At 37.1% G+C, this 27,817-nt stretch overlaps 1 protein-coding gene across 6 annotated transcripts; it reads left to right on the top strand.

The window, feature by feature from the left end:
* Positions 1 to 1,079: 1,079 nt before the first annotated feature.
* On the top strand, positions 1,080 to 26,942 carry LOC103697108 (DNA-directed RNA polymerase III subunit RPC5). 6 transcript variants are annotated; one of them, XR_005513253.1, is made up of 15 exons: positions 1,080 to 1,671; positions 3,127 to 3,195; positions 3,378 to 3,485; positions 7,897 to 7,962; positions 9,213 to 9,371; positions 10,641 to 10,691; positions 18,866 to 18,972; positions 19,084 to 19,155; positions 20,355 to 20,406; positions 23,259 to 23,866; positions 24,823 to 25,038; positions 25,129 to 25,249; positions 26,118 to 26,231; positions 26,363 to 26,428; positions 26,578 to 26,942. XR_005513253.1 is itself a non-coding variant. In XM_039129876.1 (13 exons), the coding sequence occupies exons 1-13, from the start codon at positions 1,252 to 1,254 to the stop codon at positions 26,175 to 26,177; spliced, it is 2,106 nt and encodes a 701-aa protein (XP_038985804.1). In that variant the 5' UTR covers positions 1,080 to 1,251; the 3' UTR covers positions 26,178 to 26,942. The 6 variants fall into 6 exon arrangements, 2 of the variants coding, with proteins under 2 accessions (XP_038985804.1, XP_026656933.1); XR_005513250.1 differs by lacking the exon at positions 26,363 to 26,428; XR_005513248.1 differs by having other exon boundaries at positions 26,363 to 26,942.
* The last annotated feature ends 875 nt before the right edge of the window (positions 26,943 to 27,817 follow it).

The raw sequence follows: 27,817 nt of genomic DNA, 5'->3' as shown, positions 1-27,817 counted from the left end.
CTAGTAAGAAGTATAAGGTTTACTTACTGTGTTGTTCACATTTTTTTTCTTCACTTTTCATATGAATAGCATCAATAAGAACAAAGGATGGTCCAGACTTGAAGTTTGTGCTAACAAGCTTGATAATTTTATAATAGAATTTTAGTTCTTTAAGTTGTCTATGAATCTGTCGTTAGTAATTTTTTGAACTTTAAGCTTATGGATTTTAGGTATTTAAATTTGGATTTAGACGCTCTGAACTCACTCTTATTTATTTATTTATTTATTTATTTATTTAATAGATGATGAAATTAGATCTTTTTATTATATTTTGTTCGCGATGGATTTGGATTATTTTGTTATATTTCTATATGAGGTATATTTGTATGCCGATTATGATTATTGGCTTCATGTTATCATGGGTGGTACCCGTCGATAGTATGGCTGTATTATATCCCGAATTTAGGGCGTGGCATCAACATCGTCCACCTCTGCCCTAATTATCATCGACTTTGTTGACCAGCTTCTTGATCTCGCCCTCTTCCATGTTATTGTCACCCAAACCCAGTTTGGTGGGTGGAAGGTCACTGGTGGATCCGCACAGGAAGAAGAAGCGATGATTTGTGCTAGATGACCTGCATATAGAAAGAAAGGAAGAGCTCAAAGTTCGTCAAAGCTAATTTGATTAGAGGCCCTATAGAGGAAAGGGCGTTGAGGAATAGCGAAAGGAAAAGACATGGAGAAGAGTATAGTAGAGTATGCGGTATGCCGGTATGTGTTGCGTATCTGATACCTCGATCTCTTTTTATAGACGAGGAGTTCTTGTCTCATCGAGGTTGGACTCTAGAGTTCTGTGGAGAGTTAACTCTTCAACCTCATTAACCCATAAATACGAAACAAATTTTATGAGATCACAGCCGTCCATAATTTTGCTGATGCGCAAATGCAGTGCATGGCACGTAACGTATTACCAGCAGGCCCAGCACATCATCCTCACGCACATCCAACTCACTGGGCCGAGGCCAGCAGGCCCAGTCCAACTGCAATGATCTTGAGCCTATTTCTAAATTCTTGATTCGGGACCAATTTCCCGTAGGGTTCGGTTTTCCTCGTTTATTCTCGTGCGGACTCTTCCTTCCCTCTCCCTCTCTCAACTCTGCCAGGGTTTAAAGCCCCAAGGGAGGGCTTGGTGACGAAGCGAACCGCATCCACCGACTCGTCCTCCTCGTCCTCCTCCTCGGCCGCTCGAGAGAGAGAGAGAGGACGCGAGCCATGGAGGACGGCGACGACAAGCCCTTCGATCCCTTCGCCTCATCCGACGCTGACCTCGACATGGCCCTCGACATCGACCTCCCGGACTCCTCCCGCCGCTCCGGCCACGCGCCGGCGAGGCCCGCCCGCTTCCAGCCCAAGATCAAGGGTAAGATGAGGGCCGATTCCGCCACCGACCCGGGACCCCTCCCCGCTCCTCCTCGTCCTCCGTTGGCTCCTATAAAGAAGCAGGACGAGGACGATGTCGCCATGTTCAAGGCGGATGAAGCCTCCCAAGAACCGGCATCGAGCTCCTTTTCTTTTCCCAACGGCGCAGAGGAGGCGGAGAGCGAACCAGTGGAGGTCGACGATGGGGAGGACACGGTGGTCCGGGAGATTGATGTCTTCTTTACTCCTGCCCCTCTCGATGAGGACACTTGTGTAAGGGTCTTACTGCTAAATTCTTGTGATTGATGATAGTATAATGAATAACGATTCAAGAACTATTGTTTTTAGTTATGAGATTGTTACTTTTATGGAAATCGCGAATCTTTTTTCAAGCACCATCTGTTTAATGTTCAAGAAGTTTTTTTTCCCTTTGTTGATCAGTTTGTTATTCTGTGGATCTTGAACCCTTTTTCAAGGACCTCGAGTTCTATGTTCAAGAATAACACAACAAGAAAAAAGAAATGATAAAATCTGAAATTTAATAGAGGTTTCTTGATTTCTAAATATTTGGAAATACTTTGGTTATTTAAAGAATCCGAGTATATTTGGCATGTTTGAAAACGACTACTTAAGACCACTTGTCATAGAATTAATCAACTTGGGCAAACATGTAAAAGATTTTACCATGTAAAACATGCATAAGTTTGAAGTTATCAGTGAAGAAAACTGAGTTTTTTTTTTTTTGCTTTGTCGGCTTGCCGTCATTCTGATCTATTGGAAACACTGGATGGAACCCTTTTTGGTCTTTTTATTTTTTTCTTTGGGCATTGAAAGAAGCCTTGAAAGAACAAAAAGAAACATAGTTTGGGCTGCAGCTCTTTGTGCAAGAGAAGATCGATTAGAGTTAGGTGGACTAAACACAGGTTGCTACCACGGGGGTGGAAGTAAGGCCATGGTACCACTAAGCTACCACCTCAGTGGCAAACACAAGATTGGTTCAAAGTGAATGAGCGTGCTTGTTGTATGTTTGGGTGTTGAGCAGGGGATCTTTTTCTCTCTACAAGCATGTGAAGTGGACGGGAATAAGTACATGTCTGAGGGGGTTTTCTTGGGATGGCAATGATGCAGCTGCTGTGTGTTGTCATTATGAGCAGGACTGGAATTTGCTTGGCTATTCATTACTGGTTTGAGTCACCAGGTTTTACATAGAGAGGGGAAAAAAGGGCATGTTTTAATAAAGAAAATATTTTTAAATTTTTTATAAAAAGTCTCCAGCTTAACACCATCTTTAAACATGTAAAAGATTTGATCTAACAAGTAACTTAACCAACAATAAATAACCTAGTAAAATAACAAGGACTTTGAAAACAAACTTAAGGGTAAATTGAAAAAAATTTAATACAAATGAGGGAACTCTTGTTGTATATTTTCAAACATGTCATGTCTATAGGGGTTGTTCTCCTGGACTTGAGTATTCATGAACATTGAGCAGGATCACTCTATGCTCTGTTCAAGCCCACTGAACATGCTGCAAGTTAAAGCTCAACATCTTCTTAATGCTTCACTAAATTAGTTGCTGTGTATCTCGTGGCTGGTGTTTTTTTAACTTCTACCACCGCTTTGCTCTGTATATGCTTGAACTGCATTCCACCTCAGATCAAAGTAAAATATTTGTTTGTGTTCTTTCAGTTATATTGACTCTATGCGTATGAATCTTTGCCCTTGCAGCTTTATGTTATGCAATATCCACTTAGACCTTCTTGGCGGCCATATGAATTGGATGAAAGATGTGAAGAGGTATGGTTCCCAATGAATTTGATATTATCATGATAGAGTACTCATGACATAGTAGAAATATTGGTTGCATGCATTTTATTATTTTAACTTGTATATGCTCATTTATTTGTTCCTTGAAATGGAATTACTGCTCTTGTACCCTTGTGCTCTAATATTCTTCAAATTGTCTCATGTTCTTCCAGGTCAGAGTGAAGCCTAAGCAATCGAAAATTGAAGTTGATTTGAGTCTAGATGTCAATAGTGAAAATTATGACCGGGATGTTGATGAACCGATGCGGATAGAAAAACAGGTAATTATGAATATTCTCAGAGTTAGAATTTTGTGATGTTAGTTGTAACTTGTATCACTTGTGGGTAATTTATCTCTGATTTTCACTTGTTTAATATATGGTATCAGTTGCGTCGATTCTATCATTACTTAACTTTATTTCTTACAAGGTACCTAAGCACCATATTCTGCTCATTGATAGTAAAATGGGTATCCACTTTACTATTATATGTATATATATTAATTTGCTTCTTGCTGCGCTGATTTTCTCCTAGTATGATCTTTTTGATTCATTCGAATGCATTATAACCTTTGATCACAATGAATTCATGCAATAGGTTAATACTAGATTGTTCAGATGATAAATGTTGCTGGATTCTTAATGCAAGATAGTGCTGATGATGAGATGCAGTCAGGAACAACAATGAATCAATGATTTTTTGACAGCTAGATCATTCACTATTTGTTCTTCCTATGAACTAACAATGGACAGATCTTGTAAAGACCGCTTCTCTTATGAATGTTTAGAGGTCGAAGCGGTCTTTGGGGGGTAGGATGATTTCAACCATAAAATCTTTAAAATATCGGGCTTTAGGTTCAGTTTCTTGGATGATTTCCATTTAGCTATTGAATTTTCATTAGCTGCCCCATGAAATTTGTTTAGTTGTTGTGATTGATCTACGGTTTCCAAATAGCTATCATATTTTGTGTTAATTTGTTATCTCATCTAGATTTGCCTCACCAGTATTTCATGATGGTGATTTACATGTTGAAACCTCACATCACATTGTCGTTGCTGTTGTTCTCATTCTACATTCAATATCCTAGCATAGAAGATTTATTTGACATCTATAGGACTTCAGCATCAAGAAAGATTTTACATTCCGTAAGTAACCCTGTGGTTTTGAAAACGGGAGAAATGAAAGCAAAATTCTTTATCTCTTCTTCCTCCCACATGTTCAATCTTTGTTTAGCGGTTCCCCAGAGATCTTTATCATCAACATATAGCAAGGCTTTGATTCTGGCTAATGTGGAAGGAACAGTCATGATGATTGAATCTAATGACATTTTTTGTCCCTTAATAATCAGATCCGAGGAAAAAGAAATTTAATATGGGGACTATATGGAAGAAAAAGGGATATGGCATGGTATATTATACCCACACACATATGTATGTATATATACAGCCGACCCCAAATAATTGTAAAAAGGATGGATGATTATGATTGCATATATATTTTTTAATTCATAGTCCAATCTTCAAAATTAAAATTTGGGCCAACCCTCTGTTAGAGTCATCCAAATGGTGTTGGTTCATTTTTCTAATCAACCCAAGACTTTCTTAGACCACCTTATTACATAACAAGGACATTTTTAACACAGTTCATTATAATAGGACTCCAATAGACCCCAACATTGACTTTCTCAATCAGCTCTGTTCCCTAGACAACTAAGATTCAAATTCCTAGCTTCTTAGGGAACTTTCAGCTAACTAAAACTTTAATTTTCTTCCTTAAATAAATCCAAAAAATAGTTGAAGACATAATAAGTTGATGCCATATATTCCCAACCAAATACCAGTATATTAGGAACTCTACATTTACCTTTCTAGCTTGCAAGATCCAAGAATCTTCTAAAGTAGGGTTACTCTTTTGGCCTCTAGTATTGGTAATCTTGTCATATAGTATATGCTTTACTGGTTCCTTTGGAATGGCGATAGTCTTATCTGCCCATTTAGCACACCATCATCCATTTTATATTACTCTCCGCTGATTTGAATTTGCAGGACATGTTAAACTCTGATGGTTATCCTACATGATAAACATTGTCATCCACCTTTCCAAGTACTTGCAAGGTCGAATTCGGACCTTTTCGACCTGTCTTAACAATGCTCGTTACCTCTTTGACAACTTTAAAGCTGGTATTAAAGTATCACATATTGCGCTTATACGGCAGCATCTGCGACCATGCAATACCATGTTGACTTTAGGCATGCGTTGTTGCAAAAAGATGCACAAGTTCATGAATAGGTCTGCAATTACATGCAAAATGTGCCTTCTGTTTGTGAACCAATTTAAATTGTTTTCTAGTAGTCTACGGTCATGTTATGAACTGCAGGGAGAACTGTTGCTTATTCCTAGAAATCTTGCATCATAAACTGCCATTTGTAACTGCACTAATTGTTGTTTATTATGTTATTGCATAGTTTCAAATATTTTATTATAGCACATAACATTACAATCTAATAGGCATCATACATTAGCTAAAATTTCCATTGAGAGTTACAGGGGAAATATTACTAGTTTACACACTAACATTATGTTGTTTGTTGGTGCTGCAAATGTAGTTACAGTGTTGTCAAAAGCTCATTTATTGGCAGTATACTGAGAAACTTATTTATGGGTTGCCTTAATATTGAGCATTTGTTTCAAGGTAGAATCATGATTTATCATTTGTTAGTACATTTGATCCATGCATTGTGTCAACAAGCTGTTGGCGTGATATATGTCATAGATATGCTATGATTCAGACTAACACATAAAATTGTTGCCGTTCATTGGTTATATTTAAAATCTATAAATGAGGCATAACTTTAGAAACGATGAAGTAATAAAACCTTTAGATCAGAAGTGCTGGGAACCAAGATTGGGTACTTGAGTGACAATTCAGAATGAATATTGTTGCCCAGTGGATACAACCCAAGAGGGGGGGTGAATTGGGTCTTTTAAAACTTTTAGGCTACTTCTAACACTTTTCAATTAATTATGCTAAGTTGTATAGATGCACAGTGGAATTTAAACTTAGCAACAGTTTGATTTATTGAGTGAGACTTGATTAAGTAAATTGAATATGCTTGCAACTAAAGGATGCGCGGATAAGAGTTAAGCAAGCAATTTATCTAAGTAAGTAAGTGAGCAAGTTAGACAATCACAAACACAACAAACATATAGTGGTTCAGTGCACCCCAGCACCTACATCCACTCCCCAAGACCTCTTGGGAATTTCACTATAATCCTCCAGATTACAGTCCGGTAGTTTTGCGAGTGCACTACCCAACTCGTTGTTTTACACCGGGCTAACAACGAACCCTACAATCCGGTAGTTTTTCGAGTGAACTACCCAACTCGTTGTTTTACCCCGGGCTAACAACGAACCCTACAATCCCCCAATTTTAACTTAGGCTTGGGACGCCTATCCCTTGTTCCAAGTCCCTTGACTGAAACAAGCTCAATATTCAAACGTTTTACAAAAGATTTGAAAGCTCTTAAGAAGCAAATATAACAATGAGAAACAATAAAATCGGAAGAACCCTTTTTGCCGTTGGAAGCGTGGATGATGGTGGTTCTTCTGATGTGGATCTTGTTGGCTTGAATTCGAGCTTTGATTGCCAAGTGGGAGTGAGTAGATGAGCTCGAAATCAGATGGGAAAGCTTGAATGCACTTGATTTCTCCTCTTGAAAGCTCTAACTCCCTTGAACCTCTTTTTCTTTCTTCTCTCTTGAATGATCTTGTGTTGGGTTGGTAAGAAGTTGTTTAGAAGCACTTAAGAGGTCCCTTTTATACCCCAAAAAGCAAATATAGCCGTTAGACACAAAGATATGACCGTTTGAAATTCAAATCTACCTGAAAAAGTTGTCAGTCGCGTCCCAGGCGCTCCGGGGACGTCTCCGCGCTTTACGGGGACGTCTCCGCTTGTTTGCGCTTTTTGCATGGGGACGACTCCGCTGCTTCGGGGACGACTCCGCCGTTATATCTCCGAAAAACAAGTCTTCTGGAATTCTCTGAGAGAGTCGACTCCGCTTTTTCAGGGGACGTCTCCGGACGTGCCAGTTCTTCCTGTTTGTGCCAGAGACGTCTCTGAGACAACCCGGAGACGTCTCGGCTGTCCCTGATCTGTTTTCTTCATCTCAAAAATTCTTCAATAAATCCATAAAAATTATGGGAACTTGCCTAGACATTTCTTAACAATATTCTTAATAAAACACATGAAATTCTCAATTAAATTGTTAAGATAAATGGTATTATACTCTAGTGTTTTGTATTCATCAAAATCCATTAGGGGATCAACAAATATGGCTCCTGTAATAGAATATCCTGAGTATTGCAACCTGCATGCTGTTATCCGTTCTGCTCTCCTTGTGCATTTCTCCGAACGCCTATTATTGCGGACTTCATCCCACAATACCTGAGTGATGCTGCACCACCGAGATGCTCTCCCCACTCCCCCACCCCCACCTTTTTTTGAGCAAATCTGCTGTTGTTCTTTATAGTAAGAAGATCTATTGTAAATTATGATTGTTCTTCCCCTTCTGTAACCTAACTTTGATACATAGACACATATTTAAATCTCTTAGGAAAAATTTACTGTTGCTGATTCTTAAGTTCCAGTCCACCTTTTGCATAACCTCCTGCTTATATTTTGTATTTTCTAGACTTTGTCATCATCAAAGGCTTCTTTTGCAACTAGCTATGCTGTCGGAATTCTGAGAGGCAACCAGGTAAGCTATGTAGTAGAGTTAGCAAACTTTTTATATTTTTCTCACCTTTAAATCACTTCATTTCATCTTTGCGTGCTCAATATGGAGGCAACCTTTAAATTCAATAGATGTTACAGTTTAAATGCCTAATCATGTAAATGTGCTTCTTATTGTTTATCTGGTTATCATTTTTTTTCTTTTTACTTAAAGACTGATTTGTTTAGGTCCAATTGAAATGATTTTGTATGTTGTCTTGATGTATTTCTCTTACAGTTACATTCATTCCTGTGATATGTGGGAGTTAAATTTGTTTGATTTGTAGTGGGATAAATTTTTTGAATTGGAAGAATGAATTTTCAGATGATAGTGATACATAATGATTAACACATTATCTTAACTCCTGATGTGATGAGCGTATGCCTAAGTCAATTGTTGATAATAAAATATACTTGCCCCATATTGTCTAACACAGACCAGACGGCCCAACAAGGGTTAATGAAGGACAATAACCAGGTTATTTGGAGTTTGTTACTGAGATTATAGGCTACAGAATATTGGGTGACAGGACCATTGCTGAAGGAGGCAGCATACCATGAGAATAACCGTAGTTAGTGGCAAAGAAAATTGATCACTAGCATGCGAGAAGCTTAATCCTCAATTTGATGACAACTGTAGTGCAAGATGTATTTGACAATTGCACTTCTGGATATGCCTTCTAGTTGTTATGAACTTCACTGAACACTCATTTTGATGATATGGTGAGAGACACCTTCTGCTTTCTTTCTTTTCCTTGATGGTATTTTTTCAGTTTCTGTTCTCCATGTTTTGAACAAGACAATCATACCAGTCTATGAGAAATAGTCAAAGACAAAAGAGTAATGCTAATTGTCAAATACTCCCAACCATCTCATATACTTATCCTATTTTTTTGTTTCTTCTCCTATACATCAAATATTAAATTTTTTTGCTCAAAATCAAAATGCAAAAAAAAAAAAAAAAGAAAAGAATCGGGTTAAGGTAATTTCACTGTTCTAAAAGCAAAAATGGTTATATCTTTTTGATGCTCGGTGTCATAAGATGTGGTCTGATTCTAATTGCCGCCCAAGAGTTTGGTAGCTCTATTTATAAATATATTTGCAGTGTTATTATTTTTATAAATAATGATTAAACAAGTGCCTTTAAATTCTTTGCTGTGTGTGTAACATTTATACGGCCAATTGGGTGTTTGATCATTAGGAAACTTAGAACTCATTTCTCCTTTTATCTTTCAGTTGCACTTGAATCCTGTTCATGCAGTTGTGCAGCTTCGGCCGTCAATGAGTCACATAGATGCTGGGCTGCAGGGAAGGAAACATAGTGCAAAAGGTGTACAAGGTAGTGCGAAGTCTACGGATGAAATTCCAGAACCTCCAAAGCCATCTGTTAGGCAGGTGAGCTTCAGTTTGTTGTTATCTTTTCTAAACACCTCTCTCTTAACATGAATGAAATGCTTACCCCTTCAAAATCTGGTCACTGTAGTGGGTTACTTACTCTGAGGTGGATTATACTTGTAATGTTTTGCCATCATCACAAATGTTTATGCTCCATTTTGGTATTCTATCTCTATGATTTCCTTTATTTTTTTAATTTCCATCCCATATATCAAGTATATTCATATTGAAAATTGTGTAGCTGCATAAAGTCATAAACCATAATTGTAACTATCATCAACAAGCCTTTAACTCTCAAAATCAAATCCATTGCCAATTATATCCTTCATCACAGAAGGTTTTTGATTTTTTTTAATTATATTTTTATTGAAGTCTTTCACTTGTTCCTCTTCTCTGGCTTAATCTTTTTAATCAAATTAATGATATCCCTCTTACCTACAGCTAAAAATGGGCTTCGGTCAGTTCAAAAGCCCATTGTGTTGAATCAATATTAGGCTGGGTTTTGTTGAATGTTCTGCCTTTTGACTAGGTTGGGCCTAAAAATCAAGGCTTGAATCGAACTATGGCAGGGCTTAGCAGCCTCTTGCCCAGTTCAAGGGAAAGCATCTTGCAAATATTTAAGGAAAAATATATCAGATGAGTGTTTAAAAATAAAATGAAATAATGAATGGAGAGATATAAGTTATTGATTATTTATATTGCTTGATATCCTCTTTTTAGTTTTAATGTAAATCCAGCTTAGTATTCCGAGACTGTTGTTTATCCTTGTATCATTTATCAATATTATGTGAGATAGACCATCTGCCAAGCTTGTGAATTTGACTTTCATTTGGTGGGTTGGTGATCCGTTGCTTCAAAAGATAGACTCAAACAAATAGCTGTTGTAGCTAACTTGGTCTTGCTATACCGTTTTGCATTGATTGACTTAGTTGGCTTCTAGCGAAATGTTGCTTCTTGTTTAGTGTGGATTTCAAGTCAAGACATCTATAATGATATTTACATGCATACTGCACTACAATTTTTTTTCCTGGCTATGTAAGAGTAATTGGAAATTTGAAACACATTTAGATTTGCTATGGTTCTTCATGATAAACTATGTTATCTATATAACAAGCCATCTCATGCTGTAAATGCCGTATTGAGTAAAATAGCCATCATATAACACATTAATGTATTGTTTCTTAATTTGCTTTCCATATTATAGACTTTTGTTTCCATATAATGGCTTTGATATTATTGTCCAAATATTTAAAATTATGTGTCTTTTAGCAGGGGAAGAAGGTTTCAGAGGATTCAAATGAAAACATCAATGATTATGAGGTGAGAATTCTTGGCTAAGCTTATGACATCCAGTCCTTTGTTTGACTGCCATTATATGTTTAGCCTAGCTTAGCATTTTACGTTTAGTCCCTTGCACACAGTTATTATGCCTGTTCTATGCATGGTCATACGTATTTTGCACATGCTTATCAATGGGCCAGGGATTAAATGCAAAATGACCATCAAAATAAAGTCTGGGAAAAAACTTTGTCAACAGGGACTAAATGTAAAATGGTAGTCAATCAAGGTGCTGGACTTCAATTTTTCCTAGTTTTTTTTCTCTACATCTTTGTTACAATCTACATTTCCTCTTTTTTTTCCTTTTCAATTTCCTTTTTTTTGTGTTCAGGAGATGGTGAACATTATTGACATCTTGTAATTGTTACTAGTGACATGCATTTATTTCAAAGATAATTGTTGTGATTGGTTGCATCACGTTGATCATGGATACTGAGATGTGTTACAAGTAACTTTTAAAATGATATCTGGAGAAATTTAACCATACGAAATTTTTTGTTACAGACTGTTGTAGGAGCTAGAAAAGGAGATTAGACCATAACATGCTTGATATTAAGGTTGTTGATGTATTATTACATCTTTCATAGACTTATGTAGTTGTATTTGTGGAAAAGGGCCAAAAATGGCATGGGATCTGATTCCACCTTATCCTCTGTGTGGAAGATGAAGAACCATTGTTGTTATGGTTTTTGGCCTGGTGCTTGGGTAACTTCCCGAGTGATACGCAAGCCTTAGGATGTCCATGTGATCCTCACATTGATTGTGTTGCGCAAAACACAGGATCCAAACGGCGAACAGAACAACGCACAGAATTGAGAGAGGAAGAGGAAGAAGAAATCGAATATAGGGATTTACGTGGTTCGGCAATGTGCCTACATCCACGAGAGCGAAACGGCCGTAACTTTCACTATCTCTCAAATAACAAGGGTTACAAGATATTTATAGTTAAACCTTAGCCCTAGAGACCCAATTTCTATCAGCATCCTGTTAGAATAAAACACTACATAATTATTCCAAAAATAAACATATTCCATCGCTTCACTCCGCTCCGTTAGAATACCAGTGTGCCACTCAAATAAGAAACCACTTAATATGAGCCACTTACTCTAACAATCTCCACCTTGGCAAATATTCACCCCTTAGGAGAAAAAAATAACCTGGGACACCATCTGACGCTGATGGGTTGGAACACCTCCTCTCTAGCACCTAGAGATGTTAACCAAGTCCAAGCAATGGTTGAACTTGTCTGCAATAACGGATTTTGTCAACATGTCTGCTGCATTTTCAGAAGTGTGAACTTTCTCAAGCAATATCACCGGAACAAACCAACCATTTGATTTTGTGATACCTCACATTTATGTGCTTGGTTCTCGCATGATACACCTGGTTCTTCGCCAAATAGATCGCACTCTGACTGTCACAATGCAACTGAACTCCACCTTGCTGAACATCCAGCTCCTTGACTAATTCCGTCAACCACAATGCTTCCTTGGCAGCCTCAACCACTGCCATATATTCTGACTCAGTCGTAGATAGTGCAATGAGAGACTGAACCATGGACCTCCAACTGATAGGCCCTCCTACAAGAGTGAATACATAGCCTGTAGTCGACCTTCTGTCATCCAAGTTTTCTGCATAATCTGCATCAACATACCCCACGTCTGAAGGATCATCCTGCTGTCTGACAAACATGATACCATAGTCTGTAGTACCTCTTAAGTATCTGAAAATTCATTTGACTGCATCCCAATGCTGTCTCGCTGGATTAGCCATAAACTTGCTCATTGCGCTAACTGCATGTGCCAAATCCGGCCTAGTACAAACCATAGCATATATCAGACATCCCACTGCACTAGCATATGAAACCTTTGACATGTCTTCAATTTTTTTCTCTGTCTTCAGGCACTGTGAGGTAGATAATCTAAAGTGATTCGCTAAAGGTGTGCTTACTGGCTTCGCATTATCCATGCTGAACCTCTCCAACACCTTCTGTATATAACTATCCTGAGATAACCACAAGTTCTTGGAATTTGTCCCTGCGAATCTCCATCCCAAGAATCTTCTTGGCCGCGCCCAAATCTTTTATGTCAAACTCTTTACTCAACAAAGTCTTTAACTTGTTGACTTCATTCATACTCTTTGCAGCAATCAGCATATCATCCATATAAAGTAACAGAAAAATAAAAGAACCATCATCAAGGCTCCTCGCATAAACATAACAGTCATACTCACATCTTCTGCAGCCAATCCGAATCATGTAGGAGTCAAAGCGCTTGTACCACTGCCTCGGAGACTGTTTCAACCTATAAAGTGACTTCCTCAATTTACATATTAAGTGCTCCAGTTCAGGTTTTGAAAACTCTTCTGGCTGCTGCATGTAAATCTGCTCCTCCAACTCACCATGAAGAAAAGCTGTTTTTACATCTATCTGCTCTAACTCCATGTCATAATGTGCTACCAATGCCAACACTACCTTGATGGAAGTGTGTCTGACCACTGGGGAGAAAATTTCATCATAATCGATTTCAGCTCTCTGTGAGTATTCCTTTGCTACTAGACGTGATTTGAACTTGAACACCCACTTGCATCCTATCGCTCTCTTCCCTTTTGGAAGCTCCACCAACTTTCATGTCTGATTTTTATTCAAAGATTCCATCTCCTCTATTATAGCACCCATCCATTTGCTCTTCTCCTGGCTGTACTGCCTCCTGAAAAGTAGTAAGATCTCCACTGCTAGTGATTAATGCATAGGAAACTAAATCTTCAAAACTATACCTGGTTGGTGGCTTGATAGTGCGCTTGGGTCTGTCTATGGTTATATTGTGATCCTCTTGATCTGTTGAGGTAGAAGTTTCTGTACCCTGAACATTATTCTTCTTGACAGAACTCTCTAACTCCACCTGCACCACCTGCTCATTTCTGCTGCAATTTTCTGGCACCTGCTTCTCTTCTTTCTGAGTACTTTTCAATGTGGCTTTCTCATCAAAAACCACATCTCTGCTGATCACCACCTAAACGCCTTCGGATCCCAAAGCTTGTACCCTTTCATCCTTTTCTGATACTCCAGAAAGATACACTGTTTAGACTTCAGGTCTAGCTTTGACCTCTCTTCACTAGGAATATGCATGTAGGCTGGACATCCAAACACTCTCAAACCTGAGTAGTCTACCTCATTACCTGTCCATACCTCCTTTGCAACCTTACCATCTAGTGCTGCCCTGGGTGACCTGTTAATTAAGAAGCATGCCATATTCACTGCCTCTGTCCAAAAGTTCTTTGCAAGCCCCGCATTTAACTTGAGACACCGTGATCTTTCTGCTATAGTCCTGTTCGTCCTTTCTGCCACACCGTTTTGCTGAGGTGTCTTGCGTACTGTGAAGTGTCTCTTAATCCCATGCTGCTCACAAAACTCTATGAACTTTGAATCTGTGTACTCAGTCCCATTGTCTGACCTCAGGCATTTGACCTTTCTTCCTGTCTGGTTCTCTACTTCAGCTTTCCACAACTTGAACTTGGCAAATGTTTCTGACTTGTACTGCATGAAGTATACCCAGATCTTTCTCGAGAAATCATCAATGAAAGATACAAAATATGTATGTCCATCTCGTGATGCTACTCTGACTGGTCCCTAGACATCTATATGAACATAGTCAAGAATACCCTGTCTTGTGCATGGCCGTCCTGAATTGTACCCTATTCTATTTTCCAAGAACACAATACTTGCAGAAATTCAGTTTGCAAGTTTTAACACCCTTCAGGAGATTTCTTTTATGCAGTTCCAGCATACCATGTTCACTCATATGACCCAAATGCATATGCTACAAGACTGTATTATCAGATCCAGACTCTACAGCAGCAACTCCACCTACAACAGTAGTCCCTATCAACCTATAGATGTTCCCTGCTACTTTTTGCCCGTTCATTACTGTCATAGCACCTCTACTAACCTTCATTACTCAACCTTGAGACTTGTAACAAAATCCGTTAGAGTCTAAGGTACCCAATGAAATCAGATTCTTTCTCAAATCTGGAACATGTGTAACATCATACAACGTTCTAACCACACCATCAAACATAGTAATTCTGATATTCCCTATTCCAATGACTTTGCAAGATGCATCATTACCTATCAAAATAGAACCAGAATTAACTAACCTGTAGGTGTCAAACTAATCTTTATTGGGCGTCATGTGATAGGAACATGCTCAATCTAGAATCCAAGAATCCGTGAGATGATCTGAACTGGATGAAACTGAAAGTATATCACCGTCACTGCTATCTCTGTCTTCTTTCACTATATTTGTAGACTTAGAGAACTCCTCAGATTTGTAACCATCTTTACCCTTTTTTTTTCTCAGAACAATTCCGCCTTATGTGACCTTGTTTTCCACACTTGTAGCACGTTAAGCCCTTCTTTTTTTTGGATTTAGACCGAGATTTACTGCGATTCGACCCATTCCTTATGTTGCTTCTTCCACGCTCCTGGTTACCCTTCACCATTAGGCCTTCTCCCTGAGAACTCTCATCACTTGCTTTCTTCCTCTGATGAAAACCTAACAAGACTCCAATGACGTCCTCTAACTCCAAGGTCTCCTTTTCCTACATCAGAGTTGTAACCAAATTTTCGTACGTTGGAGAAGCGGGTAAAGAATGCAATAACATCAACGCTTTATCTTCGTCTTCGAACTTCACATCAACATGCTGCAGATCGCTGATAATCTGATTGAATACGTTGATATGTTGGCTTAAATCAGCACCCTCTGCTATCTTAAAATCATACAATTTCTGCTTAAGATAGAGCTTGTTCATCAACGACTTGGACATATACCGACTCTCCAATTTCGACCAAATTGCCGCCGGAGATTCCTCATCCATGACATGATACATCACATCATCAGCCAGACAAAGCCATATATTTGAAACAGCCTTCGCCTCCAATTCCTTCCACTTTGCATCACCCATATCATTTGGTTTTTTTTCATACAGGGGCTTCATCATACCTTACGATACTAACAGATCTTTCACCCTCCTCTGCCATAGCTCGAAATTTTCAGTTCCATCGAACTTTATCACATCAAACTTCGCAGAAGACATCCGTGCCATTTTATCTTTTTACAAAAATAAAATAGAGAAAATTAATATATGATGAAAAATAAAAAATAACAAATAACGCTCAATGCGGGCGAAATGTGCTCGGGGAAACTCCTTTTCCTCCAGATCAGACGCGCGGCAGCAGCGCACACGGAGTCGGCATCCTCCTCTCCTTGCTTCTCCTTCTCTGGATCCTGCTCCTTTGGATCCTGCCACAGGAGGCAGAGATCCTCTCCTCTCCTACGCACGGGATTAGGCATGTGATGACGGACGCGAATGGTGATGGGAGGACGTGGCGGTGGAGACGCACGGCCCCTCTTCTCTCGGATGGATCTAGGCGCGTGACGGCGCACGACGATGGAAGGATGCGGCGGATCTCCTCTCTGCCGCTGAATCGGAACCACCTCCTTTGTTCACGTCCGGCCGATCGCCACAGGGGCCTTTCTCCTTCCTTCCGCTCGGGAGCCGTCGGAAGAACAGAAGAGAACGTTTTCAGCTTTGGGAAGAAGAAAGCACCTCCACGTGATGAGAAAAGTCTTCTCCCCCTTAAGCCCTCCCATGTGAAGCAGAGGGAAGCAATGTAGCACCCCCTCTGATGCCCCACGACGTGACCTTCTATTAGACAATAGCACCCACGTGAAGAAGGAAACCACCCACGGAAGATCTTCGCTTTTCCTCTCTTTGCGGCTTTCAAGAGAGAACCCATAGGGAAGAAAGATTGATTTGCGTTTCCTCGGCTTGGGAGAAAGACGGACGCCCTCTGATCTCCCCACGTGAAGAACGCTGCCCACGGCCGCAGGAAATAACACCTGAGCTCTGATACTAGTTGTTGCGCAAAACACAGGATCCAAACGGCGACAGAACAATGCACAGAATTGAGAGAGGAAGAGGAAGAAGAAATCAAACACGGGGACTTACGTGGTTCGGCAATGTGCCTATGTCCACGGGAGCAAAACGGCCGTAACTTTCACTATCTCTTAAGTAACAAGGGTTACAAGATATTTATTATTAAACCCTAGCCCTAGAGTCCCAATCCCTATCAGCATCCCTGTTAGAATAAAACACTATATAATTATCCCAAAGATAAACATATCCCATTGCTTCGCTCCGCTTCGTTAGAATACCAGTGTACCACTCAAATAAGAATACCACTTAATATGAGCCACTTACTCTAACAGATTGTTTACATAATTATAAATAAAATTATATATATATATAATTACCTATGTATGCATTTGTGAATATGTATATATGCATATGTATATGATGTTCATACACACATGTATGCATGTACACACATACATGCATACAAATCTATGCATGCATGTATGCATAAAAGTGTGTAATTATATATCTATGCATGTGTATATACATGTAATATGATTGTACATGTACATAACTTATACGTACACACACATACATGTGATCATATGGTCATATATGAAGTGTTTTCTTCTAATTGGAGGTTGTGGGCAACACGGATGGAGGTTTTGAGGAAGGATTAATATCAAAGGTGGCCCTAAAAAGGAGTACGTGACAAATGAGGATCCATAAACCTGAGCCGAAATATTTGGGAAAATGCTGGATGGTTATGATTATGATTTGGGTTTTTCGCATACATAACCTTCTAAATATTGAAATTTGCATGAATACCTTCCTAAAATTGATATTTGCATGCATACCCTTATAAAATTCTTGTTTTGCATGTATATCATTTATTTTTCTTTTTTTCTTGCATATGTGCCTACACCATCTAACGCCGTCAAAAAATTAGCGGTTTAAAATTAAAAATAATTGAAATATCTTTAATGAGTAGATATGCAAAAGAAAATATTTATAAGGGTATATATGCAAGTAATACTTTGCGAGGGTATTCGTGCAATTTCACATATTTAGGAGGGTTTATATGCAAAAAATTCTAATTTTATTTTTTTTTCTATTTCAGCCTGTTTTAACACTCGGATTTGTCTAGGGTGACCTTCTACTACATGGCGGTGGAGATTGTTAATAAGTCTGAAGGATTCGAAGTCCTTCAATGATTTTGTTTAGGAATGATTGATGTTGTTCTTTCACCCATGAGCATAGAAATAGCAAGGAAGCTTGATCATTGTAATCTATTGTGTGCCTTTAAGAGATTCTAATCCTTTTCTATATTCTAATGTATGCCCTTATATATGCATCTATAACAATAAATATTATAAGCTATGTTTCAATGAAATAAGATATAGAGGTTGTTATAAATAAAGAAGAATAAAGTAGATTAATCCCATAATTAGTGAAAGAACTTCTATAACTTTTTGTTATTTAATTATCGAATCAATTTTTTTAAGCAATCTTTTTATGAAAAACATTGAGGAGCAGGCACTAGACAAATCCGAGGGTTAAAACAAGTAGAAATAGAAAAAATAAAATTAAAATTTTTTGCACATAAACTCTCCTAAATATGTGAAATTACATGAATACCGTCGCAATGTATTTTTTGTATATATACCCTTATAAATGTTTTCTTTTGCATATCTACCCATTAAGGATATTTCAGTCATTTTAAATATTAAACCACTAATTTTTTGACAGCATTAGATGGTGTGGGCACATATGCAAGAAAAAAGAGAAATAAAGAGTATACATGCAAAACAAGTATTTTATAAGGGTATACATGCAAATATCAATTTTAGGAGGGTATTCATGCAAATTTCAATATTTAGGAGGATATCTACGCAAAAAATCCTTATGGTTTTCTTAATTTCTTTTCGTAAATGACCAATGGATGCTAGTAAGGGATTGAGATGCATCAGATTGGACTCAAGGGAAAATATACAGATAGTTTTAGAAAAGTAGCCGAGAATTCAGTGTTAAATAAATGGCCATAACAGGTGTTTCATTCAAAATCCTAGATCTGAACTGTGGCCTCAAGCAAGGTGAGCTTGTGGAAGAAGTTTGCTTCAGATTTGTAGTCTGCATGCTTCAGATTTCTGCTTCCATACGTGTGCATGTTTTTGCACCACACACATATATGTTTTATTCCATTTTAAATTAACATGTGTTTTTTTTTTGGGTATATGCAGCCATGGATTTCGCTGGAGTACCATCCAATTGATAGTCCCTTTGCAGAGAGATACCACCAGAAAATGGCAGCAGAAGAAAATAATCTTATACAATTTACAATGCAACCGTAAGCTTTTTTGATTAGCTAATTAGTTCATAAAGTTTTTATATGGCACAATTTCTACCTGTCAAATTCTATAAGAAACCTCGAGCATTGCTTTCTAATTGTTTCTTGCAGGTCTGATTATGTCAACACATTGTGCCCTGGAACATCAACCGACAAGAAGAGAACTAAAGGGCCTCCAAGAAGGTGCAAGTCCTTAAATACAAAATTTTATATGTAGACATTACATCAATTTTCAGAATGATGCGCTAGTACATGGGTCATTGCCATTGTTTGATGGGATGGGAGTATGTTGCATAACCCATATCATGGTCAGGATTATGTAACATATTGTCAATGGTTTTATTCTTCTTGCACTCTGCCATATAAACTTGTGTTGTTAAGATGTACTAGTTTACTTCATTACATTTGTTATGCATGACATTTAAATTCTTGACATTAAATTCTGACCTCTAATTTTGCTTTTTGTTCGTTAGAAAAATATTACAGATACTTATGCAAATGTTATTAGATAGGCAGATATAATATATCAGTATACTATACTTCTGTATATTGGATATTAAAACTGATCTAAGGAGTGGTATCATCATTTACACTCATAAAGTAAATTTAAATCAAAAGATATTGCAGATCATTTGAAGTTTACCATAATAAGGTTGTCTAAATTATGGAAAAAAAGAAAGATACTCTGCATGTTATTCTCCTTTTTGTAGGCATGCTGTCTCAGGTCATTTATCCTTGTAAAAATGCATGGCTTGTTTCTTATCCCAATAAATATGCATGACTCTTTGGAAGTTAAAAATGCCCATGGTTTTGGTGTTTGATTAATTGACATTTATGTATTGTAAATATGATTTAAGAACTGGCTATTAGCTTTTTTTGTCATTATAGGTTTTATTGTCCTGCTTATGCGTCAACTTACTGAAGCTTATATTATTTAAGTTTCAAGTATAAGGGGCTCCTGGCAGTGAAGGCAACCTATATCTGGGTTATTGTTTTGCCATTTGATCTTTTATAGGCCTAATATTGTATAAAACTTATAGTCACCTCTGGAGAACATTTGGGATATTTAGAATCTAGTTGTTGATCTTGAAAAGTGGCCTACTTGCGTAAAGTCAACATCCTTTTTCCAGCCTACTATTTCATAATACTGGCTTCATAAATTGATCTATTTTTCAACCTAATTATATCTGTTAGGTGGACCAACTAGCACCATTCCAACATTTTACTATCTAAGCTGCAGTCTAATTTGTTTCTAAACCATGTTAATGATCCACAGTTTTCTGCGTCTTTATTACTCTTTCAGAAGTTTTGCTTTTTCTAGCACTGGGGCATACTATTGTGCTGAGTTATAATAATCTGCTGATGTTTTAATTAATCTACAGGGTCTTGCTCTCAATGCCACTGGAGGAACGGCTGAAGAAGTGGTTAACTGAGGTTTAATCTCCTGTTACAACTTATTTGAGACTATCCGTATAATGCATCTTTTACTATATGCAGAACATGATTTTGACTGGACACTTTTTGTTAAATCTGTGGTCATGGATTAACAACTTATTGTTTGTAGAATTGCATCAAAGTTGGTTCTATGTGTGGTATCCTTGTAGTTATAGAGGTCAGAAAATATACAACGCAATTATTTGCATTACTCTAAAAGCTAAAATAAGCAGTGATCTTGATCCACACTCTATGGTGAGAGTTGTTGATCACCAAAGGTCGATCAAGAAGTTGCAGAGATACATACATACATATCTACATGGTGTATCAGTGATGCTAACACAGTCGAGTGCCAGATTAATGGCTCACACTGGTCATGATCTACTACAAATGAAGTGCTTAAATACAAAGTTTTCAAACTCCAGATACTGGTTATGTATATGCCATGTGATTACTTAATTAACTCATAAAAGAGAGAATCTTTTTGATCCATTGTTGGGAATTGTCCTGCCTACTTGCATTTACTATAAATGTGGAACTCAACAAACAGTTTCTATCCTTTCACTGAAAAGAAGAGTATACTTAGATGGTCCGCCATGTTGGCATGTGGTGTAACTAAGCTATGCCCTAGGAAAATAAGTGCATGCCTTTGGATATATGCTAAGGCTATAACTCAATCAATAGGTTTCTAACTGATGAAAAATAAGATATGACCGTACATATTGAATATCCACATGTTAATCATATCCGCAAGATGTAAATAGTTAGGAAAAATTGTTATGCAGGTTCTTTACCTGTGTTTCATGTGGGCATAAAATGATTTGCAAAATGTATGATGCACCATATTGTCAGAGTATCTTCATCCTTGACCTATTATACACTTCTTACAAGCTAGGTTTTAATAACAAAAAGAAACCCGAAAATTGGAACCTCTAAAACCATTAGTTACCATTATAGTGGAAATAACAGCTGCTATTTGCCTAGTTTAGCCATAGCTTGGAGATTTGGGAGTGAAATATTTACTGTTATTGTGGCCATCATTAGCTGCATAATGGGACATAACAGACTCTAATGGGAAAATAACATCATTATTTGCTCATGTCACTTTCATTAAGTAAAATATGTTTTAGGATTTTTCATGATATAAAAAGAACTTTTTTGAATTAGTGGGAGTTTTGAATTTTCTGAAAAAATGCATTTGTTTGAGAAACCATGAAAAAGTCTAATGAGAACAATTTTTGCCATTGTATAATGGCATTTAAGAGGATATTTGTTTAAATCCCAGATTGTCATATATAATATAATTGGTGTTGGCTGAAGCTGAAATAATGGCTGCTAATCTAAATCTTGCTCAAAAGATACAAGAACGGAAATTCAATAGATCTGGATGTGCATTAATTAGAGAACCTTGTCAGTTATGCATTTTGAGGCGTCACGATTGTGCTATTCAAGGTTCGCATATCGTGATTGGACAGGCACTTCCTGTGTGTTGGAAAGACATGCTAGTTCATTAAATGATTTAAAACTGGCATGCTAAGACACTGATCTATCCAGTGTTTTTTTAGATACACCAATTTTGTCTACCTTATACTAGTGCATAGACAAGCTTTAAGCAAAAGGAACAAAATACTTAACTAATTTCAAAACAAGGAATTTGTATCATCCTAGATATCTTACAATGATTGATATGTAATATGTGCATTGCATAGTTCAATAATTTGTAACAACAGCCAAATACTTTTGCTATTAAGAACTCATAATCTTTTAACTCATGATAAAAAATGCAAGGAACTAGTAGCTATGCTTCAAGTCAGAAGCATCTTATGTCTAATTTATAGATTAAGCCTTTAATTGCTTATACAATATAAGGCCTGAAAGAATCCAGAGTACAAGTTTCAAACTGTGTTGAATAGAAACAAGGCTGTTCATCATGGTCGAGTACATCTTTAAGACACGAAGGTAGGGGGCACACTTGTACCACTACATATTGGTTTGTGATTGTGCATATAGCTCTTTGATGTGGATGAATACATGTTGATACACATTGACACAAGCTGGCGCAGGTAGTGTGAAGGTACACACCCCTATATTGAGCTAATAATCCACTCTTATAACAAGTATGTTGCATATTGTATATCATGGACATGTCTTAGCCTTGATTATGAACACCTGATGCGTAAGAAATCTTCAGATCATATGATTTTGGGCCTTTAGGCATTTTAAATATTGTAGATCATGTTTAGTAGTATCAATTTTCAAATTAGATGGCTGATCGCTGATATATAAGGTATTATTCTTCCAATTGGTTTGGTGCTCAACTCCTGCCAACTGATATACAGCGATTAGCCATCTAAATTGATAATCCATATTATTGATCATGATCTACAATATCCAAATGTTTACAAATCAAAAATGTATTGGAGATTTCTTCCATGCACATCTTGCAGTCATGAATGAATAGTTTTAGGGAAAGATGTAACTTTGTATGTCAATTTGTTCTTTAAAAGCATCCAAACATTTTGGTCTGTATAATGAGCTGTATTGACTCTCAGTTTATTTGACCCACTTGAGGCCTAGACAATGAACCTATAAAATAGATGATTTTTTTGGATTTTTTTTATGTTGTTGATCTTGATCAACAGTGTGGTTCCTCATTATTTTTGCCCCAATATTGATTTGCATCTTTATCGGCCAATATGTACTTCAAACTTATTTGACTAACTTGCTCAAGTAATAGTTTTTACACTTGTTCAATATTATTTTCCTAATTTAAGTGAGATGCTATGATTAGCATTCAACATTTTTTTTAAATTTCAAGATTTTTTGTTTCAGTTTTCTGCTTTTCAATGCAGGGTTCTCAAGTGAACCGTTTTGATGCTCTCATGCATCTTGCTCCTACCAATTCAGAAAAAGATGTTTTGAAGGTGCTTCAGCTACATGCATATTTGGTACAAGGATTATGGGTTACCAAGAGCTCTTTGCTCTATGAAGGTTTTAATGCTTTAGCTAGAGACCGCATTCTCTTTCTATTCAGTACGAACCCTGTGATTCACTCTGACAACCTGAAGACATTAAGATCTGCTCCTTTGAAGCATATACTGAGCCCATTAGCTGTTGAAAGGTCTGTCTTTAGTGACTGGAAATTTAAAGAGGCCACCGATATTTCATTCCTGAAGCGCTATCCAGATATTGTGAAGGAACAAGAATGTGCTTGGTCAAGTCGCGAGGAGCAGTTCATGGATAATTTACGTCGATTTGGTAAAAACATTCATATGATGACCAAAAATTCGTTGAGTCCCAATATTGTGAAAAACACTGGTGCCTTAGGGAGAGTTGATCCTGATGCAAACAGAAGTAAAGAAGGGACAATGAGCTCAGCAGGAACAACAATGTCCAGTGAAACTCGAGAAAATCTTCCTAGGGCACTCTTTAAAATTTTTCAAGAGAAAAGGGTCCGTAGGTAATGCTTATGACGACTTGTTAACATAATATTTTGACATGTATGGCTATTATTATCTTTGCATACCGATTATGTTCTTGTCCTTATGCATCACTCATCCCTTCATTCTCTGTTCTTTCCATACTAAATATTATGACAGCTAATCCATGAACTAGACACTAAGGGCAGGAAGCAACACATGCAAGAGTACCATGGAGTTTGTTATTTTTCATATGTATGTGCTGAATTACTTGTTTTATTTTTAAGGTATTGTTCCTCTAGGTTGTTTTTTTACTTTCTGAAACCTGATAGGCAGATCCTTTCAATGATTCGTAAAAATTTGAACTCTTGAGGTACTACAAAGCGATCAGCTAGACTTTTTGAACAAGTAATTCATTAGAAATTATCTGATAGATTTTTTTCCTTTTTTCTGCTTTTCCTCACAAAATCTGATCCACATAAGGAGCTTAGGCTCACATTTTGGTAGCCTTACATCACTTTTTGGTTGTTTTCACCACCATTGGAAGGGATGACATGCATTTTTTTAATTAATTTTGCATGCTTATACACTTTTGACCAAGGTAAGCAATCTTGGTATCGGACCCAAGTACCAGTACCATGTTGGTATAGTGTCGGTACACTCATTATGGGGGTTGGTTCGGCATACCAGCAGTTGGTACGCCCTCATACCAACTATCGTTTTGATACTGGTACTGTACTTGCACTGCAAATGTTGCTTGTGATCCATGTTGCTTTGGCAAATCTGGTCATTTTCAATATTTTTTGTACAAGTAACATACACATTTGCAGCGTGCAATTGCAGATTCTTGCGTACTGAAGTTAAGCATAGTATCCAAGTCTGAAAACAGCATCCTTGTGTATTGAAACATTGTTTGCCCCCTATTTCTATGAAGTTTGTTAATTGTCTATTTCTAAACTGATTGTCCACCTTCCATGAATCTTGTCCGCATTTGCAGCTTAAATTCAATTGTCAGCGGATTAAGGGACCTGGCAATTTCCAGTTCTTCTCGTCCAAGAGATGATGCTAAAACTAAAGCACTTGCTAATGCTGCAAAAAATGGTGCTGATGCTCCTTTACCTGAGCTTCAGTCTGTTATAAGTCAAGTTGCTGCGAATATTCATGGTTTATATGTTTTAAAGTCTATGGGGAATCCAACACTTGATCCATTGAGGTTACATAAGATCAATTCTCTTCTCATTTTATCTGTAAAACTGCATTAATCTTTTTATTTTTCTTATCCTTTTGTTTCAATTTTGGGCAGAAATGTTGTGATTGACCTTTTTCGGGGCAAGGAACCTAATGCAAAATTAAAGAAACAGGAAATTTCCAAAGCAGCGGAGTTTCGTCTCAAAAGGAATATTACTGATTCTGAATATAATCAGGTTAGTGACAATTGATGTTAGAAGAATTGTTGGAATACCAAGTTTCAAGTACTGCATAACTGCTACATGTTTATTGTGTCAAAAATTTTATGCTGCAAAAAGTTCTATTTTAGCAAGGATGCCAAGGTTAATTTACCTATTTTAATAAGTTTTCAGGTTATATGGAGGCCTTTTAAAAGGCTTTTGGATGCGCAGCTTATTTGCAAATATTTTCTTCGATGGGTTCGGTTACTTGTCTTACCAAACTTTTTCTGATATTATGAATTAAAAGTTTTAATTGAAAGTCCATGTTCCTACTCTCATAGAAAATGGCACACTTCTAATTTACTTATTCTTACGGTAAGTGTTGAAGATATGGAATTAATTTCTCGTGGCTCCGTCTGGAGCCCAGCAGCCATATCAGGTTACTTTAACCTCCTCATGTAGGCTAAAAGCCAAGCATTATGAGAATAGGTTTAGAATGATGTGTTGGGGTTGAAAGAACCTAAGATTTGGATCAGAAGGCTGAAGTGATTTATGATCGCAGATTCACTAATTAATAGCTTCATTTTCAAGATATGCTTGAAGGGAATAGTTTTGTTAAAAATGTTGGATTTCGTGTTTGTAGGCTTATTTCATACCTAGATTTATGTAGATGTAGGATAGAAACTATGAATATGATGATTTGTGCTGAATGATTTGTCTATCATTGTTTCAAGCATGCAAATATAACAATACTCTTGTATATACAGGCCACTGCTGTGAATGATGCATGTCATTTACCTCATACGGATGTCCATGTTCTGTTTCAGTCCATTATATGTGAGGACGGACTTTGCTTGATGTGCATAATATGTATCTTATATGTAACTTCATTTGATTTCTGCAGGTTGTAAATGAGCTATGTGTATCTAGCAAAGGAGCATGGGTGCTGAGGAGTGATGATTAAACAAAATTGATGTGTACAGTATCCAACTGACCACCATATATTTTTCTCTTTCCGGTAATCATCTAAGACTAACTGATGCATTGCCTTTTGACTTATCATAAAGTTGTGTTCCTTGCCTTCTGGTCATGCGTATACTTGTTTTGGTTGCTTCCTATGTGTTACGTGTAATCTGTCAATGCATGCAGTGACTCGTGAAACAATTAGGTACTCCTGTTATTTACTAATTTCATCAGCCAGCAAATCTTTTCTTGGTGAGCATTACACATTTACATAAACATATTGTTTGATCGAATTGCAGTAAACTTAGTGGTTCATATTCACATCCATGCATGCAATTTTCCAAATTTATATGATTATTGTTATCTATTTTTATCGAGCTAATCATGTACCTTCTTGGCAGTTTTACGCTTCTTTAACAGCCATGGAGGTTGATACTACCGACACTAGTCAAAATGTTAGGCTGATTCATTAGTTCCTCTGCTTCTCTCTTGTTTTAGACTTCTTGATTGTGTAGTTGGTTGCTAGGTTCCAGATTTTCCATTCACTGGAAACACAACATGGTAGAGAGCAATGACCAATCTTGCAATTGATTTCAAGATTCCGTTATTTGTAAAAAGAAGTTACTGTTTCATATATTCAATTTTACTTAATAGTGATGCATCTATTGGACGGATACAGGTACAACAGTTGCACAAAAATATAAATTAGTAGTTGTAAGACCAATCTAATTGGCAAAAAGCTTTGGCAAGAGCTATACATTTTGGACTGAGTATCTTGGGAATTATTTACTTATTCATTTGGCTATTTGCGAGTTTCAATATTTTTGCGGGTAATTCAGTTTTAACTAATCCAAGTGAAGAATGGACTGTTTCAGTCCTATTTATCTAAATAGATTTAGTCTTTTTTTACTACCTTTGTCCTTCAAATATAGTTGGATCTCCGAAAAATGTCTCAACGAATTGATAGCAGCAGCCATTGGGTAAAGCTGGACGTTGTCCCTGATGTTTACTTTAAACATCAATCGCAGTAGATCTGGCCTGGAGCTTGTCTGGAAAAAACTATAAATAATAGTAACAATACTAATTACTTGTAATAGTAATAATATCAATAATAGTAATAATACTAATAATACAAATAATAGTAATACTATCAAAAATAGTAATATTACTATTACTAACTATAGTAATATTACTACAAATAGTAATGTTACAAAATCATAATATTACTAAAAAATAGTAATATTTCTAAAAACGGAATATTTCCAATAATTGCAATATTTCCCAAAATAGCAATATTACCATGAAGAGTAATATTTCCAAAAAATAGTAATATACCAAAAATAGTAATATTACGAAAATAGCAATTCTACAAAAATAGTAATATTACCAATAATGGTAATATTTCAAAAAAAGGAAGATTACCTGAATAGTAATATTACTAAAAAATAAGAATAGGACCGAAAAATAGAAATATTCCAAGCTGAACTTGGTCCAGCTTAAGTGGGCTTGTGGTCCGCTTGAGCTCAGCAGAAGGTGGCTCGGTTAGTCTGCCACTCTGCCGTTCAACTTGTTAAAAGAAGTCAGCATGGGCTTGGCCCACTAAGCTCAGTTCAGACTGTGGACGGGACGCTACAAGGTCGG

This window comes from Phoenix dactylifera, chromosome 1, assembly GCF_009389715.1.
Source record: "Phoenix dactylifera cultivar Barhee BC4 chromosome 1, palm_55x_up_171113_PBpolish2nd_filt_p, whole genome shotgun sequence".
NCBI classification, from domain to species: domain Eukaryota; kingdom Viridiplantae; phylum Streptophyta; class Magnoliopsida; order Arecales; family Arecaceae; genus Phoenix; species Phoenix dactylifera.
The sequence above is the reverse complement of the archived record's forward strand: the minus strand, read 5'-3'. Positions and strand labels throughout refer to the sequence as shown.

What these genes read in the sequence shown, in the direction of transcription:
- LOC103697108 (XM_026801132.2), top strand. Translation starts at nt 1,252, where the DNA reads ATGGAGGACGGCGACGACAAGCCCTTCGATCCCTTCGCCTCATCCGAC. An exon ending in CGATGCGGATAGAAAAACAG is followed by an intron (nt 3,486 to 7,896) that starts GTAATTATGAAT and finishes TGTATTTTCTAG; the next exon opens with ACTTTGTCATCATCAAAGGC. An exon ending in CTGATTCTGAATATAATCAG is followed by an intron (nt 25,250 to 26,117) that starts GTTAGTGACAAT and finishes TGATTTCTGCAG; the next exon opens with GTTGTAAATGAGCTATGTGT.